Source organism: Stegodyphus dumicola, chromosome 5 (genome assembly GCF_044657685.1).
Source record: "Stegodyphus dumicola isolate Sdum_Otavi_A_Nest chromosome 5, ASM4465768v1".
NCBI classification, from domain to species: domain Eukaryota; kingdom Metazoa; phylum Arthropoda; class Arachnida; order Araneae; family Eresidae; genus Stegodyphus; species Stegodyphus dumicola.
The window spans coordinates 216,043,799-216,062,919 of record NC_140772.1 but is presented as its reverse complement, the minus strand read 5'-3'; the positions used below and the strand labels follow the sequence as shown (position 1 = coordinate 216,062,919).

Genomic DNA, 19,121 nt, shown 5'->3' with positions numbered 1-19,121 from the left:
CTTTCTCCTGATGAGGAGGGACCTTTAGCTGCCCTCGAAATCGATTGAGTATTTCATTATACCTACGCTAAATATAAGGTTGTTTTTTACGATTTTGATTCCTACATTTGCTTTTACCCAAGTTATTTTGGGGCGAATATCTGGGTCAGATCCTATGATATCAAAACTCTTTGTATTAATGATGACTTATATTTTAAGATTTTTCAATGCTAGTATTTCAGACTGAGAGTCTGCGTATATTTTTAGTCCAAAAGGGACTTGAGTCCCGAAGGACTATTACTTTCGTTTTGGCATTTTGCGTCGGACGGATAAATGTCGGTTCACTTTTCAAACTGTTGCCATAAAATGTTAGAGTCCTGCATTATATTTGAAGAAATTAAATCATGAAAATCTGCGTAAATGTATGTATATTTCTCACATTGTCATAAAATAACGGTACATAGAGTCATCGAATTTTGAATAACGTAATCCTCCAACGAATATGAGCATGTGGAAGACCAAATTTGAAATTTGAAATTTGTTTTATGATCGATTTCCTATTTTTTAAAACTTTGACGAATTTTTGATTAACAAACTCAAGGATTTCAAAGCGAGCAATGGCAACGTTGTGCAGAAAAAACATTTTTATCTCCAGCGCGAGAGTCTCTGTATCGGAAATTCTAAAGATATGCTCGTTTTAAAACTATTTTGCGATATTGCTGTTGCACTGGATCTTATGGTTTAAGTGCGAGGAACATGATATTTAATAATGAAAGGTAACACACAAAATGTTAAAAAACGCCCCTTTGGACGTAATTTAAAATCTGAAACATTTCACTTTTTTTTTTTTTTTTTTTTTATATGTTTTAGATTATTTTTAGTGTAGTATGTAAGGGCCATCTTTATTGCAGAGAGTTCAACTTCAGATGTACTGTTTTCATTTTAAAACAAATTTACTTTTAGAATTACTTTATTTTTAGGTACTTTTAGAATAGCATAAGCATATCCTGCATTTGCTTCCAATTTGGAGCCACCTTTGTAAGTACACGAATGTGATTATTTAGACTTTGTGCCCAGCCGTACAGCCATGCCTAGAAATCACAAGAGAAAAATTGCACTAAAAGCACAGTCCCAATCGAAAAGCCCACGACAATTGAAGAAACACTTAGTCCACGAAAAGATCACAAAAGCATGTCCTTTATGCTCGGCATCTGCATTTGGAGCCCATTTTCTAACTGAATGATATGGAACAAGGCACGCAAAACAGCATTTCTAATCCTTTACTATCTTCTGTCTGCCACCCCACAAGGATAAATAGTCCTGGCCACCCCAGACGGGAAAGCGTTTAACTGCTGTGACGAAGGGCCCGCTTCCAAATCTCGGAGAACGCATGGATGTAAATTTTCTGTCCCGTGTCTATAATGGTTAGTGCCCGCCAATGAAAAAAAACTACCTTCTGCCTCTCTTCTAGTGTCAGCTTTAGAGCACTGAAACAATCAGCACTGGAACGCTTACCATTGCAAAATATGCATCTTGATTTCATTCTCTCAGCTTTTTCAGTGGCTGTCAGCAACATGAATACCGTAGGAATTTTGCCTCTTTGAGTTTCCAAATTCTGTTTCTTTTTACTAGGCACCTCTGTATCTTTATTTTTAGTTAAAATAAAACCTGAAATTATCAATGATATCTTTTCCTCTCCCTTTATTTCGCCCTTGAGGAATGAAAGCAAGTTGTTTATATGTTCCTTCGCATCTTTTACAGAACTAAAAGATGGGATCCTATTTCAGGCTTTTAGAAAGTCCTCATCAAAGCATGATTCCACCATTGTGTAAGGAACTCAACATTTGTCTGTTGAAATTTCTAGTGTTTCTTTCAAGAGCCCCGAGAAATAAGTTTGTCATAGAGGTATATCAGTGATTTTTTTTTTTTTTTTTTTTTTTTTTTTTTGTATTTTACACAGATTATTAATTTCCTAATACGTACTTCATACAAAATGTCTTTTATAGCGAAACGAACCTTTAAACTATCTAATGCCTTCGAATAATTCTCTGTGGTTGGTGGAAAACTTTCAAATACCCCTCTTGCTCTAGAATCAATGACAGTTACGTGTACCAAATATTGGATTTTCTTTTCAAAAGCAAAACCATCATCTCTATCAGTATGTTCAGGTTGGCTCCAAAAGGGTTGGCAGTCTTTTAAATTATCGCTAAACTGTTTAAAACTACCAGTTTCTGAATTTGGCTGAGAAATTTTCTACCTGGGGTTTTAGCTTACGCTTGTGCTTTCGGCAGTTCCGCTTCATTGTTTAGTTTAATTCTTCTAATTCAAATTCTTGAATATGTTTCTTTTTCTCCACCTCAAACTCTTGATCTTATTTCTTAATTTCACCATCAACAATATTCTACAAAATTTCTTTAACAAAATCTGGGTTACTTTTATACTGCAAACGGAAAGTATATATTTATAAACGGAAGCTAAGTGTAAGATGCAGTACAAAATTTCATCGAATATTTCGCTACTAAACTATTATCTTTGAGCCTCCGACTACATAGAGGCTGTAACGAAAAAAATTTTTAACAAAGAAACATAAAAGATTCTCAATTAAATGTGTTTTTATTTGCAGCATGCAGTGGTTCATCACATCTGCTTTTGAACATTTGTATTTTGCACTTTATTTGCATAGATCTTGTACTAAGCATTGACCTCAGATCTTTTCTTTTTTTTTTTTTTTTTTGGTAATATATTATTTTTTCTCTATTTTAAACCTTGCTTTTTGTAAAATAAATTGCATCAAAACATTCCGTGTACTAAAATAATTTGTTCAAAAAGTGCTAATCAGTAACTGACATAAGTTGGACACTAAATTTTTGTTGAAATGCTTTTGAAAACAGTGTTCCTTAAAACTTTTTCTTTTAAATGAAAATATATCACAAGGTTTATTATCCGCATTTGGAAATTTTTACGCCTTTAGTTTGCTAAAGGTACAAAGAAAAAAAAAAAAAAAAAAAAAAAGGCTGAAAGTTTTCAGATTTTATATTACGCCAAAAGGAGTAACGTTTTTTTAACGTTCTGTGTGTTACCTATACTTATTAAATAGCATATTCTTCGCACTTAAACCACATAAAATTCAATTCAACAGAAATATCATAAAATATTTAAAAACAGCATATTTTAGAACTTCCGATAGATAGCCTCGCACGCCAGAGATATTTTTTTTTTCGTACAGTGTTTTCATTGCTCGCTTTGAAATCGTTGCGTTTGATAATAAAAAATTCATTTAAGTTTTACAAAATCTGTAATAGTTAATAAAACAAATTCGAAATTAAAAATTCGGGCTTCCAGGTGCCCGTTCAGGTGAAGATTTGCGTAATTCAAAATTTGGTGGCTGTAGGTGCCGTTGTTTTTTTGCAGTGCAAAAAACATACATATGTTCGTGCAGATTCTTCATTATTTAATTTCTATAAACATAATACAGGGTGATAATATTTGGTGGCAACATTTTGAAAAATGATTCATACTTTTAGAGTGATTCAACGCAATATACCGTTTCGAAACTAATAGCACTACTTTGGGTAATAATACACTGTGGGACATTAAAATTGCAAGACCAGGAAGGAATGATCTGACGAACGTCAAAATCACATGAAACGAAGAAGAGGGTTGGATATGCAAATGATTTCAGCCAATTTAGACGACGGCAGGAGGGAGAAACGACATCTGAAAATCTGTATAAAAGAAAAGCTGTGTAGTGAATTTCTCATTCGGAAAGCACTTTGTAAGGTCGGCGTTTGCTCAGAATATCGTACTATGTCTCGAATAATAAGAAGAAATGCTTACCAGCAAGTGTCGGAATGCGATAGAGTTAGGATCGTTGCCTATTGAGAGTGTGGATTATCGTCCCGTGATATCTCCCGTCGCACTGGTCACCATCCAACCACTGTCATGTGAATATGGAAACCATGGTTTGCTGAGGGTCATATTGAACGGTATGCTGGATCTCAACGTCCTCCTATGACTAACGCCCGAGAGTACAGACATATTGTGAGGTCATCCCTGCAAAACACATCACGGACCATTAGTCAAGAAATGGGCATGCTTGCAGCACGCCTAGTATCGCGTTTGCAGCACGCGTGGGCTATCAACACGACGACCATTACTTCGGCTTCCCTTGACAATGCAGCATAAAGAGAGACGGCGACTCTGGTGCTCCAGACAACAACGCTGGGTACAGGAGAAGCACAATGTCGCCTTTTCAAATGAGTCCCAGTTCTACGTGGAATATTCTGATGACCGTATACGTGTCTGGCGTGGCCGAGGAGACCGCACAGTTGTAGCCAGAGTTTTGGACGTAGTGTCACTGGACCAGTTATGCTGAGAGGATCAAAAACTTTGTGCGAAACAGCTAAAATATTTCTTTTGGTGATTACTACATTCGTTACTTCTTTCACATCAGGGATGTTTATGGAAAAAGTATCAATATGTCTGTCCCACATCATTCCTAGGACGTTTGTTGGACTTGCAATAGATTCAGATGGGTTAGTGTACTTCCCTCCTCGTAAATCAAATTTTCTTTCAGCCATAATTTCAGTCGCAAGTTCAAAAAGTTGCTTTAGGTGTGATTCAGTTTTAACCCTAGTCAAGCAATTATAACCACATAAAAGCTGACCATCAGGCTGTCGGATATCTAGAGAATATCCTTCATTTTTTTTTTTGGCTTCTTTTAGTTTCCTTTCTAAATGGTATCGGATAGTTGATACAAGCAAGAACAGACTACAAGAAACACCAAAAACAACTCCGCGATGACGATAATGTTTCAGCTTCATTGTACCACAGAAATCGGAGGAAATCTCTCTCTTTTTATAGACTTATTTCCAAAGACGCTTTGCATATATCACCTGTTATGCCAAATTTATACAAGCGAAACCTCGTTAATATGGAAGGAATTAATTTTATCAAATTGAGTCCCTTTTTAACACAATCATTGAGATTAGAATTTCCTTTTTCTTTAGAAGAAGCATTAAACACAGGTCTAATCTTAGTCGTACTCCTCGCCTTCACCACATGCCAATGGGGCAAATAGTGACAAGATGACTTAATTTCTTCTTTAGGAACCTCTTCGATGATGCCTTCTCGCTCCCATTCTTTGAACACTTCTCCATACTCTTCATATAAATTCTCAGTTTTAAGCTTACGGGTGGTCACTTCTAACCCTTTTAGTGCCAGGTTAAAATTGTCTGGCAAAGGTAAATGAACGTCAGGCCATGGTAAACCAACAAGAAAACGTTGATCTTCATCAACTTTGACAGTTCTTAAAAATGTTCCATAGAAGCCTCATGAAGTTTTTCTTTAGTTATTTGTTCTGAAGGATCTTATATCCCTAAAGAATACAATTTCGACATTTCAGAAATATCCATTTCTTTCACAAAAAGGGAAGTTATGAGTATAGCATTGGTTTACGATATCTCTTTATCAGGTAATTTTCCTGATAAGGTCCAACCAAGTGAAGTTTCCATTTATACAAGTCTACAAGTCAATATTTTACGCTGACCTGTCATAAGTTCTCCTAACACGTCAGCTCCAATGAGTACTTGAACAGATTGTGACTCTTTACCCACGTCTGACAATGCTATCTTCCTTTCTTAAAAATTTTTGATTCATGGACCTGAACTAACAGGTGGAATATTATCACATATTGTGGGCTGGTCTAAAGCTTCCATGTTTCAAGTTATATTACTTTGTAGATTCCTTAGTCTGATTCTTCAACATGTGTGTTCACATTTTTCAGAATCGATTCCTCCAAATAAAAAGAGTTTCTTTTTCTCACGGAACTATATCCTCTTTCTTCCTCTAGATTTTTCAATATATATGTTTTTTTGGGACCCTGAATCTAGGATTTCTCTAATAAGTACTTTAGGCAGATAGCCCTAGTGTGCTTTGCCATAATTAAATACACCTCTACACCACCTAATAGGTATTTCCCTATTATCTGACACTAGTTTTAGTTTTGTAGTTTGAAGGAATACCTTTGGGCCATAAGTGATGTTAGATATGCTAATTTCAGAACTTGCACATTTTTCATCACTCTTGTCCGATTTCTTGTTTCGAGCATCCACAGCAGTGATGACGAACCTATGGCACGCGTGCCATAGTTTGCCAACTATATTTCACAAATGAAATATAATTGGCACACAGAGCTTCATCAGCCAGCACGCTACTAAAATATTACTTCCTTAATCAATACTCACAGTAAAATGATACTGTGTAATTTAAGTAAGTGTTTTGGTCTGTTCTTGAACATTTCGCTTACTTACTTATCGCATAATACCACTGGCATCGGGCCCAAGCCTAGATGTAAGATTTTCATATGTAAATAATGTTAGCTCTTTTTAGCATATGATCGATTTAGATTTAATGCTTCATTATTAAATTTTGTGCTTTTCTATACTCCAGATCTTGAACCCTCACAAACGACTTCAGCAAAAAAGGCAAAAATTAAACATTGATAGTGGAAGATCATTTCAAGCGACCTGTACAGAATCATTTGGGATTACTGAATACAACAGAAAAGTATTATGCAATCTGTGCTCGGAAAGGGTTGTGTGTCGCATACCTAATATCAGACGGCACTTAAACACCAACCACAAGATTGTTGCCGAACTTAATGAAGCTGAACGGAAGATGTATATTGAAAGGCAACTGAGGAATTATCATTATCAGAAGGTTGGTTTTTGCAATTATCTTTCTAATACAAACCATCCAACAACGGCCAGCTTTCAAACTTCACTGTGCCTTGAAAAACATGGTAAACCGTTTTTCGATGGGGATTTAATCAAAGAGGTTATGTTGTTTAGGAGTAATTCCCTTTTCCATGACTTTCCAAAAGACAAATTTAAACAACGCATCGTTGAAATGCCACTTAACAGAAACACTATTAAAGATCGAATCCTGCGAATGGCAAGTGATACTGGTTTACAAAAGGCACCACTGATTTACAAAAGGCAGCTTATACTCAATGTGCTTAGATGAAAGCATAGATATAAATAACCATGCAAGGCTAGCAGTAATTCTGCGTTATGTTGTTGATGATACGATGAGAGAAGAGCTGATTAAATTGGCATCTTTGCCCAAAAGGGATAGATATTTACAATGCTGCGATGGAAGCTTTTTTGCAACAAGACATTAAGACCAGAAAAAGTAGTTTCAATTACTAGTGATGGTGCGCCTTGCATGTTGGGAACAACATTTGGTTTCATACAGTTCTTTATTATAGAAGCAAAGCACCCAGTTATTTAGTGTCTTTGTCTCATTTACCAAGAAGCTCTTTGTGTCAAGGAGAGCTGCAAAATATTAGACAATGTTCACAAAAATGTCACCAAAAAGATGAATTACATCATGATTGGAGCTCTTCAATTGTCTACAGTTTCACTTCTTGATGAGGTTCAAGCACAGTATAACACTTTGCTTATGTTCCATTATTGTGATCTTTTGAGGCAATGTCGCACCAGTTTCTTCTGTGACAAAGTCCTCTTTCTTAAATCCTTTTGCTGCCTGAAATATTGTTTATAATCAGAAGTAACGTCTTGACACGATACACCAGAAAATGTAAAGAACAACTGCAAACAAAACGTTACGGACGTCTTTCAAATCACTCAAATGAACTGCAAGTTCTCCAGATGAATGAAACAACTGTTTATTCAGTTAAAATGCAGCCTTAAATTTTCATTGCTAACATAAACAACATAATAAGCAGAGAACACTGCGTTCGAAACATTACGTAAAAACGAAAGCATATTTTCTGTAAGCAATAATGATTGTTGCCATTCAGCAAACGAGAAAAGTAATAGCAAAAACATATGTTGAAAATCATAGGTGAAGTAGTAGATAAGTTTAAATAACGATATTAATTATTGTACAATCTTTAATAAATTGCACTTTAAGGATGTATACATTCGTACTTCATTGGTATTTCATGATCATTTTTCGCATTTATTTCATCTTCTCTAATTTACTTAGGCCCATAATTAATTCTTAATACAATCTGTGCCTTATTTTTTTCTTTTTCTCTAAACCACTTTTTTTATTTGGCCTTAAAAAATTCGTATCAAATGCTGTGAATTTTTCTCTCAAATAAATTGTCCGCTTTCCTTTCTGCCTTAACTTCTAACGTATAGGTTTATTTATTTATTTATTTATTTATTTTCTTTGCGAACAGAAAGACTTAGCGGGTGCAAAACAAGGCATTTATTATTTCAAATCACTGATGGTGTGAAGTCTTTATGTTTCGTGTTTCAAATACATATATTGCATGATGAAAATTAATGCGAATACCTGCATAGTAGGTTCTAAAGTCATTTTGGTTCCATATAAGGAAGAGCACGTAGAAAAGTTTGTATACTAAATATTTAACATTTTTTTTTTATGTGTTTTTGATTTCGTTGTAATTTATTAAGTTTTCAAAGAGCATACTGTTTCTTTAACTGTGTGCATATGATATCACAGAATAATTCAGATCTTCTCAATTTGAGCAATGAAAATTTTACTGTGTTTCAACTAAAGAGACTTGCAGAAATTCTCAAATTCAAAATTAATAAACAACCCAAAAGGAGCAACAGATATCGCTACCGGTATTGAAGAATGTGTCAAAGAGGTTACTGAGAACAAAAAATTTTAACTTAAACAACTTACACTGAAAAAAATGCAATAATAATTATAAGACAAAAAAATAATGAGCTTTTATTGTAAATTTTGGTTCCCTTAAGATCATGAATGCTTCATTGGTTCATAAGCAACTATTTCATATTTTAATTTTATAATTTCTACATATCATCTTTCTAGATTTGAATTGATAATCTAAAATCCGGAATCACTGAAGCCCAGACAAATCTGGATATCGAAATTTGTACTATATTTGTTTTAAGAAACCATACATTATTTTTTTAAGGAATTAAATGCATGTTTCCTTGGAAAATTTATGCACTTGGAATTATTAGGAATGGTTGTGATAACTCTAGAAAAAGCAAGTCTGCCATAAATCTATTTTTGTTCTGATTAGCTTGAAGTTTCTTTTGCCAAAAAACGTCATTATGTGTGTTTGCTTTGAATTGTCTTGCATGTTGTTTCATCTTTAAACACTTGCCTTCTAGCAAAACACATTTTTATTTTCAACTGTAAGGTCCTACAGGGAAAAGAGTAGCATTTTTTTATCTTATCTAGCCTGATACACAATAAGTGAAGCCCAAAGGCCAAAGTTTCATTAGAGTATAATGTTGCAGATACTAATTTTCGTTTGTATGAAATTTTTCGATTAGTAGAAAATACGAAAAAGTGCTAAGTGAAGATGTTATACCTGAAGTCTTTATTGCAGTGAGAGGATAATGAACAGAAAACAAAATCTGTAACAATGCTTTAAATCCAGAAAGTATCAACACCATCAGTGAAGAAAGAGATTGATAAATTGATTTTTAAAGAGGATGCTGAATACTGCAATGATGCGACTTTGTAATTGAACCAGAAATTTTCTCCCTCTATAAAATTATAAAAAAGTATTCACAGTAAAAAATAAATTGCTTTAACAGTTTAAATTGAAAGAAATGCTTAACAAAACAAAATAAGTGCTAGCAGTAAGCCTTTTTTTTTTTTTTTTTTTTTTTTTTTTTGTTGTTGTTAATTTTTTTTTTTTTTTAAGGTCATATTATTTCACAAATAACCATTTCATATTTTTAATTTTATAAGTCATCTTAGTTCATGATGTAAGTTCCAGAATTGCCAAAGTTCCCTCAATTCTTTAACTCGGATGTTGTATGGTATTAGAAATTTTATATGTAGTTTACCTGCTTAAACTGTTTCTACAAAATTCCAAGATTTATTTTTATTTCATATTTTAATATGGAATTAAATTATTTGTTTCCTTTTATCTCCTGTGAATGGGCATTTTACTTCTTTCGTATTCCAGATCTCTGCAGAAAAAAATACAAACTTACATTTTTCATCTTTGAGCTTTTCACCATTTACGTTATTTTTATTATTATTATTACACTTTGATTTTAGCGAAAAGGCCGAGAAGCGATAATTATTATTATTGTAATTGTTTTAATAATCTATTTTTAAAGAGTTTACAAGGAAATGAGTAACTTTTCTGGCAGTAATTTGTAAAATTTATTCTTGCTTTCATTCAAAGTCTTTTTGGCTTACTTATGATAAACAAGCAAATTTATTTAACTATTTATTATAGGCCAGCAAGTTTAATTTATTTGTTATGGGCAAGCATAAAAAGACAAAGCACTCAAAACTTAAGTGAAATTATAAAAAAATTAGAAACAAATTTAACTAACATTGCTTATATTTGTGAGGTCATTTTTGTATAATTTTTCATATGACTTATAAAGCACCTTAAAAGTTGTGAGTGGCTGTCTTCTGAAATAGGTACTATTTAACTACACTGTTGTTATATGTGCATTACATCAGTTTTCTTTTAAAAGTAGAATTAAAAATAATTAAATTTATGTACAGTTTTTATAGTAAAAATTAGTTAATCTTTCGAAGTGCATATTATTATAAGTAATATTTATCTCCATTTAGATATCATTCATGGATGCAAAATGAAGAACTTCTGGAATTAACAGCATCAGAGCCTCTAACATTAGAAGAAGAGTACTTAATGCAAAAATCTTGGTTTGAAGATAGTGATAGTATGTTTTACATTTTCTTATTGACTTTAATGAAATTTTTAAAACACTTCATACATGGATATATGTTCATGATATTATATCTGTTTACAGAATGTACCTTCATAGTTTTGGATAAAGACATTTTAGAAAATACTGGCAATGAAACTGGTGAGTATATAAGTTATTTCAAAAAGTAGAATTTTTATGAAAGCGATAGTCATATCTATTTCTTGTCTTCATTATTTTTTTAAAGTGTAGTTCAATGAAACCTCAAATTCATAATGATTATGTAAATGTTATCATTCCAGATTGAGATATATTTCTTTGAAGAATTAAGCAGTGCAAAAGCTACTGACAAATTTTTCCACACATATCAAATAAAATGACAACCTCAGGATTTTCCCACTATTTTCAGTTTTTTAAATTATTGTTCAAATATTTTTATATAGCTTCATTTAGGAGGATGGAAATAGTTTTTTCAAAATCTCAGATAGGCAGTGATTTTCTACCTATTTTATTCAAGATGAATTGTGCAAAATTTTAACAAGCTCAAACAAAATTGAAGAACAATGTAGTACTAACACAGTAGGGTGTAATGGTTTTAGTAAGAATTGCTAATTGCTTTGTTATCCCCCCCACACACACACGTGCGCAAATGAGCTTTTGGAACGTCACCATTCCCTTTGGCCAGTTTCTTCAGTTTTTTATAGTGATAAAGTTACATTCTAAAGGTTCTACACTATTCTAAAAGGTTTCATTCTGTTTTAAAGAGTAAATGAACATGTCATCATCTAGCAGTTTTAGTAAGAAATGATATTAGAAATAGAATAATGATGATTTCAAAATTAAAACTGAAAAATATTAATATTGATTTAGCATGCATAAATTCCACTAATAAAGGAAAAATGCAATGACGACGACGGGAACCTAAGATGGATGACATCAGCCCAGTATTCTGATATAAACATTGTGAGGTTGTTTTTTGAAATCTTATGTAGACAGGGACTATCCTTTTGTTTTAAAGGTCAAGTATGCAAAATTTCATCAAGATTGGAATAAAACTAGATTTGTATGAATTACCACACACAAGCAAACAAAACAGACACTTTTCTTTATATATACATTGGAGCTTCAAGGTACGAGCACTTCTATATTCGAGATATGAGGAAAGTATGAGTGAAACATTTTTCTCTAAATACGAGCAATGAGCCAGGCTGTTAGTATGCGTGGCGTCATTTCCCGATCCAGTTCGACTCGGGGAATCCTCTCGTCAGATAACTCAGATAATAAGTGTTCTTTGATCTATGTGTTTGTGGTGTAAGAGTAATGGAATTGGCGAAGACTTACGGCACGACTTACGTTTTTCGATGTCGACAGTCTTTACTATTCTGAAGAAGAAGGAAGAAATTAAGAAACTTGAAGTAGGCAAAGGAGTTACCATTACATCTAAACACTGTCGAAAACTCCTAGAAGCTGTTGTTGGTTTTCATTAACTAGAAACAGTTAAAGTTGGTGTCAGAAGCTATCATAAAAGTAAATTGCAGTTATATTATTTACCAGTGTTTATTAGAAAAATTGATTTTTATGTTGATATTTTTGGAGGTGCAGAACGGATTGACTGAATTTCCATTATTTTCAATGGGGAAGTTTGTTTCTAGATACGAGAAATTCACTATACAAGCTCAATGCTGGAACGAATTAAATCCGTTTCTCAAGGTTCCACTGTAGATGGATAGATGATTTTAATGACCCATTGTATGGGTCCAGTTAACAATTAATAATCATTGAAATAAATTTCTGTTTGTTGCTTTTAAATTGTTCAGTTTGTTAATAAATAACAGAATAAATTTGAAAGAAAAATTATATCTTCTACTTTGCTGGAGGATAAACACTGCCTTATTTAAGTGACAAAATTAAATTTTATGACTAAATTTAATTTAAGTGACAAATATATAGCAAGTGGTAATGCATTTCTTTTTTATCTTCGAGTTTTATGATTAAATTTGGAACATTAATATCATACATTTTGCAGAATGGTAACACTAAGTTTTACTACTGACCAATGACAAACATCCTTACCACTTTATATTATAGATATCTGAAAATTTTTAATATTACCTTCATGAGAATTATTACAGAAAAGTAATGTATATGTGTGTAATGCAGTATCGACCTTCTTGAAAACTTCAAACACTAAGTTTTTAAGCAGCATTCAGTCACCATCCCATATCTGCCAATAACTAAAAAAGTGTTGAATTATCCTTTTCTGGATTTAAAAAGGAATAGCAGAGCAACACATGCTGGCTTAAAAAAGAAAATTAATGTTGTGCTGCATAATGTATTAAAAGTCTACTTAAAATGAAGTCTTGATGTCGTACAAATGGCACCGATAACATTTTCACACATTTTTATAAAATATAGAGTCATTAAAAAAATCTACTTTCTATATAATTTGTGTGAAATAACCGGAACAGATTTTTCTGAAACAGAAAAGGGAAAAGAACGAAAGAGTGAGACTAAAAGTTGATGGATTATTAAAATTTTATAGCATCTTTAATGTATTTTTCAAGTTGTATATTATTCATTTATAAGTACAACAGAATTATTTTTATGCTCCTTAGTGCCAATAAGATTTTTTATAAAATATCTGCTGTTTTGAGCCCTTTTATTTTATAAATTACAATCAAACTTGGGATATGAGTAACTGAGCTTTCGTTCCTATACAATTTCCTGTGTATGTAATGTTTTGTATGGCTACATTAACTGTTAACATGTGAAACTCAGATATACTGAACTTTATCAAGACTAACTATTCAACTGAATATATTTTTTTTATTTTTGTAATTTTTATGTAGATATTTATTTTCTTTCTCCTTTTTTTTTAATTTCTAATAATTTCAACAAAAAAATTAACAAACTTCTTTAATATCATCCGTGTTTATAGTATTTGGATAACGAGCCCTACACTGCTATATGTGATCTTTGAATTACCATTTTTGGCATAACAAGATGATGAAAAGCAATATTGTATATGTGCAAATGTTTTTATTGTTATTGTGGTAATATTTTTTTATCCTAGAAGCATTTGGCCTATGTTTATTTACTGGTGGTAGTGTAGTATGCAGCTGTCCAGTGTTCTGTCTAGTAAAAGACACTGGTACAGATATTGTATATTACTTTTAAGTGATAAGCAAGAGGGAAAAAATAAAGGTGCATAAGAAATTATTCCATCAGACATATTATGTTTGAGTATCATCTAGTACACAGTGCTACAGAAGAATATCAAATGATATGTGGCATCAGAAGAGAACAGTTTTCCTGATTTATGTGTAGTTTGGCTTAATATTTCATTATTTGCACCAAAAATATAATTTCTAGTGCAGTGTGTAAAGTAAAGACATTTCATCAGTGTAATATCACAAATTATGCCAGTATTTCTCACTGTATGATACTGTTAGCTTGCTGTTGTGATCAGATTTTATATTACGCCTAAAGGAGCATTTTTTAACTTTTTGTGTGTTACCTTTATTTATTAAATATCATGTTCTTTACACTTAAAACATAAAATTCAATTCAATAACAATATCACAAAAATATTTAAAAGAGCATATCTTTATTCATTTTAGCATTTCTGATCCACAGTCTTGCGTGCTGGAGATAAAAATGTTTTTTTCCCCGGTACAGTGTTGCCATTGCTCGCTTTGAAATCATTGATTTTCTTAATCAAAAACTCATAAATGCCGTACAAAATATGAAGTAGATAATAAAACAAATTCCAGATTTGGTTTTCCAGATGCCCATATTCGGATGGAGACATACATTATTCAAAATTGTATGGCTCTATGTACCATTGTTTTATCACAAGGCGAGAAACATACATACATTTATGCAGATTCTTCATTGTTTAATTTCTTTAAATATAATGCAGGGTTCTAATATTTAGTGGTAACAATTTAAAAGTGATTCCCCATTTATAGTGAATCAACACAAAATGCCAAAACGAAATTAGTAGTCCTTCTGGGCAAATTGCCCCTTAGGACTAATAAGATCAAATTAATTGCATGTACTATAATGTAGCTGTAAATGTCAGAGTTTAGAAGTTACACAAGGCAATCATGTATCCCCTTTTTCTCCCCAATGTGATATTTTATTAAATTCATTGCTGATTACTGTATTTATGGGCTTCCTATTCTAGTCTAGGCTACAAAAGAGGAATTTAAGGCATTATGACTGATGTGCTTCTTACCAGTATGTATCCAAACATAGAACAGCTATGCAAGAATCAATAGACTCGTCCATCTCATTAAAATAAGGACCCACATTTATTTAATTTGGCATCCGCCAACTCTCCTATCTGAATGAACATGTTTGTCTATAGCATGTCTAGATCCATTGTTGTAATATTTAGCAAATGACTGTTATAACAAAGGTCCATTGCAAGCATATTGCAGTTCTTAATTTTAAACTATTATTAACCTTTTTACTATTATTATTATCATTTTAAAAATTTCTGCATTTTATATTCCAACCTAGTATACATTTATCCTCCAGATCAATTAGCATCATTATTCAACTACTGACTTTGATACCCTTTTTGAATACTCACTGATATAAAACAGGAGATCTTTTAACAATGTTAATTAAAAATTAACAGTTTAAATCCAAGCAGAATTTAACTCAATTCTTTATTCAATAGCATATAGGCCTTCCTTTAATTGTTGGTAATATTAAGATGATACCAGATTTCTTTATGAGAGAAAATCAGAACTATTCAAAAAGTAAATGCAAACTCAATTGAAATCACTCTGTTGTATAATTCCAAATAATTTGTGTGTGGTTCTTTTGACTCTCTTCATCCATATAGTGGTGCCTTCCAACAAAGTGCCTGTAAGTGTGAAAGTGAGGTGTAAATACTTAAGCTTTTTGAAATACGTACTAGAAATTTCAGTTATAAATCAGGAAAAGTAAGAGATCCATTATTAAATGCAAATCAAAACTTTCAAGTAACTTCAAAAAAATGTAAGGGACTCTCTTAAACTAATTAGTTCTATAAATTTTTTACCTACATATATTTCAATAATGTGTATAATTGCAAATGTTTAATGGTTATTTATTACTAATTTCAGTTTTTAAAGAGGAAATCAGTGTAAATACTTTTATTATTTGAACCAGAACTAAAATATTGAATTATTGCATAAAAATATTAATACTCTTAAAAATATACTAAATTTTGAATTCATCATGAAATTGGATTAAATTTGAATACAATTATTAGCCCATAAATTTTCAATGACTCATTATTTTGTTTAGATTCCATGATTGGAGACGTAAACTTGTATTTCAATGATCAAGAAGATCCTAGAGCTGCTGAAATTGAAGTGATGATAGCTGGTATATGTAACATTATTTCATTTTAATTTTTTTTCTTTTCTTTATTTCTATATTTATTCTTAACATATTTTTGTACCTTAAAATTCTGGTTTTATATATATATAGTGCAACTCCAATTATCCAAATTCCAACTATACGAATTGCTTTCAGAATTTAAGAGAAAACTTAAGATGGAAATGTACTACAATTTGCAAAGTAATGATTCTGTTTATGCGCGCTTCTCTCCACGAAGTAAGTATGAACATTATTGGGATGATGAGTCACCATCTCATAATTCAGTTCTATTATTGGCTACAGTATTGTCGGCTGTCACCAGGTGACATGCCCGGCCCACCCGTTACTGTTTGTTTTGAGTACTAGTCAGTCAGTGAGTCGTTGACCTGCTACAGTACTGTGATGGTGCTCTTTCATGTCGGTGCATTTCATTTTTCAACATACCTTCTAAAAGAAAACGTGTTGTATTATCGCTAGCGAATAAACTAAAAATTATAGAGCAATCAGATAAATGAGTTATAGATAAACAGTTGGCTGAGATGTACGGTGTTGGACAATCAACAATTTCAGACATTAAAAGGAGCAAATGAAGTGTGATTTATGAGACCCTGGGTTTCAAATTCTAAATGATGATGAACTTATTGAAAGTGTGAGAGAAGAAAGTGTTGAGGAAAAAGAAGACCTTAATGTCAAAGTTGAAGTGGACACTGGACCATCAGCTAGTGAAGGGTTTGCTTGCCTTGAAACTGCATTGAAGTGGATGGAGCATCAGCCTGAGTGTGATCACGTGCAACTTCTCATTGTCTAGCGGATGTGCGACTTAACTGCCCGAAAATGGATGAAGACAGTCAGCTTACTTTGATCGAGATGTTCAGCAAGCAATGACTTTCAGCTCTTGTAATTATTGTACAGTATGCTATATAACATGTAGGTAAAGTGTTGCCTTTTTAATTAATTAAAACTTCTTTTCTGTAAAAATAGTTTTTTCTCCCATTTTCAACATACAGTTGAAATTATTCAATGTACAGTAATTAATTAACGTGTACATAGACCCTTCGGGAAAAATCCATTTATCCGAATTTTTGATTATCCAAATGGGTCCAGTTGCAATTGATTCAGATAATTGGAATTCTGCTGTATATTGCTTTTTAAGCATATATTTTTTATAATACACATTTACAAATTACAAATTAAATATTTTATTTTAGATCCTATTCATCGATCCAAAGGTAAAGGTAAAGAAGCATTACTTTTCATGTTACGTTATGGTAAGTAATGCAGTGTTATGTACAATAATTTAAGACTTTGAGTTTTTTCCTTCTTAGAGAGTTACTCTAGAATGTAAAATTTTCTGAAAAATTTGAAGAATATGAATGAGTTTAGAAAAATTCAAGCTTTACTTTTAATTTTGGGTGCATGATAATTGATGAAAACTGTGAATATTGAATTTTTAGTATAAGAAATAAGCAACAAAACACTAAATAAGAATTGACAAGTAAAACAAAAAAGGAACCCTTAGCAAAAGAAAGGTAACTAATTGATACTAGAAACACATAAAATTATATGGTGGAATTATAATTGTTAAAATAATTAACTAAGGTGCCAAATGCATAAATTTTTCATTAAATTATGAAATAAAATTTAAACTTATTTGATGCTTTGTATTTTGTAATAAGGTAGCCTTTGACTTTCACATATTTTTAAAAATTCAAATTTTTAAAGATTTTTCTTTATAATAAAACAGTTTGCTCCCGCATCAAGTGTTTTGCACTCATTCCATCTGTTTTTATCTTGCTCTAATCAGCTGTAGCATTTGTAGCTGTGACAAGAGTAGGGCTGGGGTATGGAGGTGCAACAGACACACATTACTTCCTACAATAACGGTTTTCCTGGAATCATAATCATTACTGTGTTGTTCCAAATAAGACACCAAAACAGTTTCAGTCTTGCATTAGGGCATGTGTTAATGTGTTGTGTTTTGCCTGTTTATTTGTGTATATTTAAATAGTTCATCCTTATAAATTGATAAACATGAGGAGCAAACGGAGGAACTGCAGTGTTGATATGAACAAAAAGAAATTAAAGACTCATAAATGTCATTCCATCGAGAAAAAGATGGAAATAATTAAACGTTCTGAAAACAGTGAATCTTTTACTTCAGTTGAATTTTTTTAAATAACATAATACAATTTTTTTTTTTTTTTTTTTTTTTTTTTTTTTCCCTGAAATAGCCGATGATTTTGCTTGAGACAATGTTTGGTGCAACTTATTAAACATTCTGCAGTAAGGTGTGCATACTCCAATAGCTTTCATAATGTGTCACCTTCTTTCTTCGTTTGAATCAACTTTCCCTGTGAAATCAAACAGTTTCTGTGCTTTTCTTAATACAGTCAAAAGTCGTTAATCCGGACTCGTCGACACTTCGGCGATTCCAGATTATCGGTTTTTCCGGATTATAGATCATCAGTTTAAATCTGGTAAAAAATTATAAAATTAAAAATATGAAACCGTAATTTATGAAATAAAGAGCAATTATGATCTAAAGGGTATCAAAATTTACAAAAAAAAAAAGGTTAATATTTATTTGTTTACCGCATGCATAAAGCATATATTACGCATAGTCAAAATTAGAAAATTGCAACCAGAAAACTATTTGATGTTTATTCGTGATATTTATAATGATAGGAATTTGATTCAAATCATATCAAAGACGGAGTACATCGAGATGAAAATACTACATTTAGTAAGGAATTATAAGCCGAATAAAATAAAAACATCTGGCCTGAAGATAAGGATAATGCTGACAGATCAACTTCCAGTTCATTGCATGCTGCGATGTTACCCCCCCCCCCCTCCCCAGAGTAGCGTGAAATTGATAAACAGATTTCGGAATGGTTAGAAAAACAAAGGATATGCCTTTATCCATTTTTTGCAGCAATTCCACTTTTTGTTTTGATGGATATCGAAACGTGCTTTCGCTTTGTAGATATATCTTGTGGCAGCTCCAGAATTGGAAATTCTTTTTGACATAATCGAAAGTTCAAGCTTACTTTTATAAAATTGCTCTAACAGTGTGCAAAAAAATAATAA

General features: G+C 32.0%; 1 protein-coding gene across 2 annotated transcripts in view; it reads left to right on the top strand.

Moving 5' to 3' along the window:
• The first annotated feature begins 8,200 nt into the window (after positions 1–8,200).
• The window catches only part of Mnat9 (microtubule-associated Nat9), a 36,856-nt gene continuing 25,935 nt past the window's right edge, over positions 8,201–19,121 (top strand). Inside the window, exons 1-5 of one of the 2 annotated variants that reach the window (XM_035366716.2) lie at positions 8,201–8,364; positions 10,558–10,667; positions 10,758–10,814; positions 15,957–16,037; positions 17,240–17,299. In XM_035366716.2, the coding sequence (XP_035222607.1) occupies positions 8,285–8,364; positions 10,558–10,667; positions 10,758–10,814; positions 15,957–16,037; positions 17,240–17,299 (388 nt within the window). In that variant the 5' untranslated portion in view covers positions 8,201–8,284. The remainder of the gene's footprint in view (positions 8,365–10,557; positions 10,668–10,757; positions 10,815–15,956; positions 16,038–17,239; positions 17,300–19,121) is intronic. The other variant, XM_035366717.2, reaches the window with a different exon arrangement.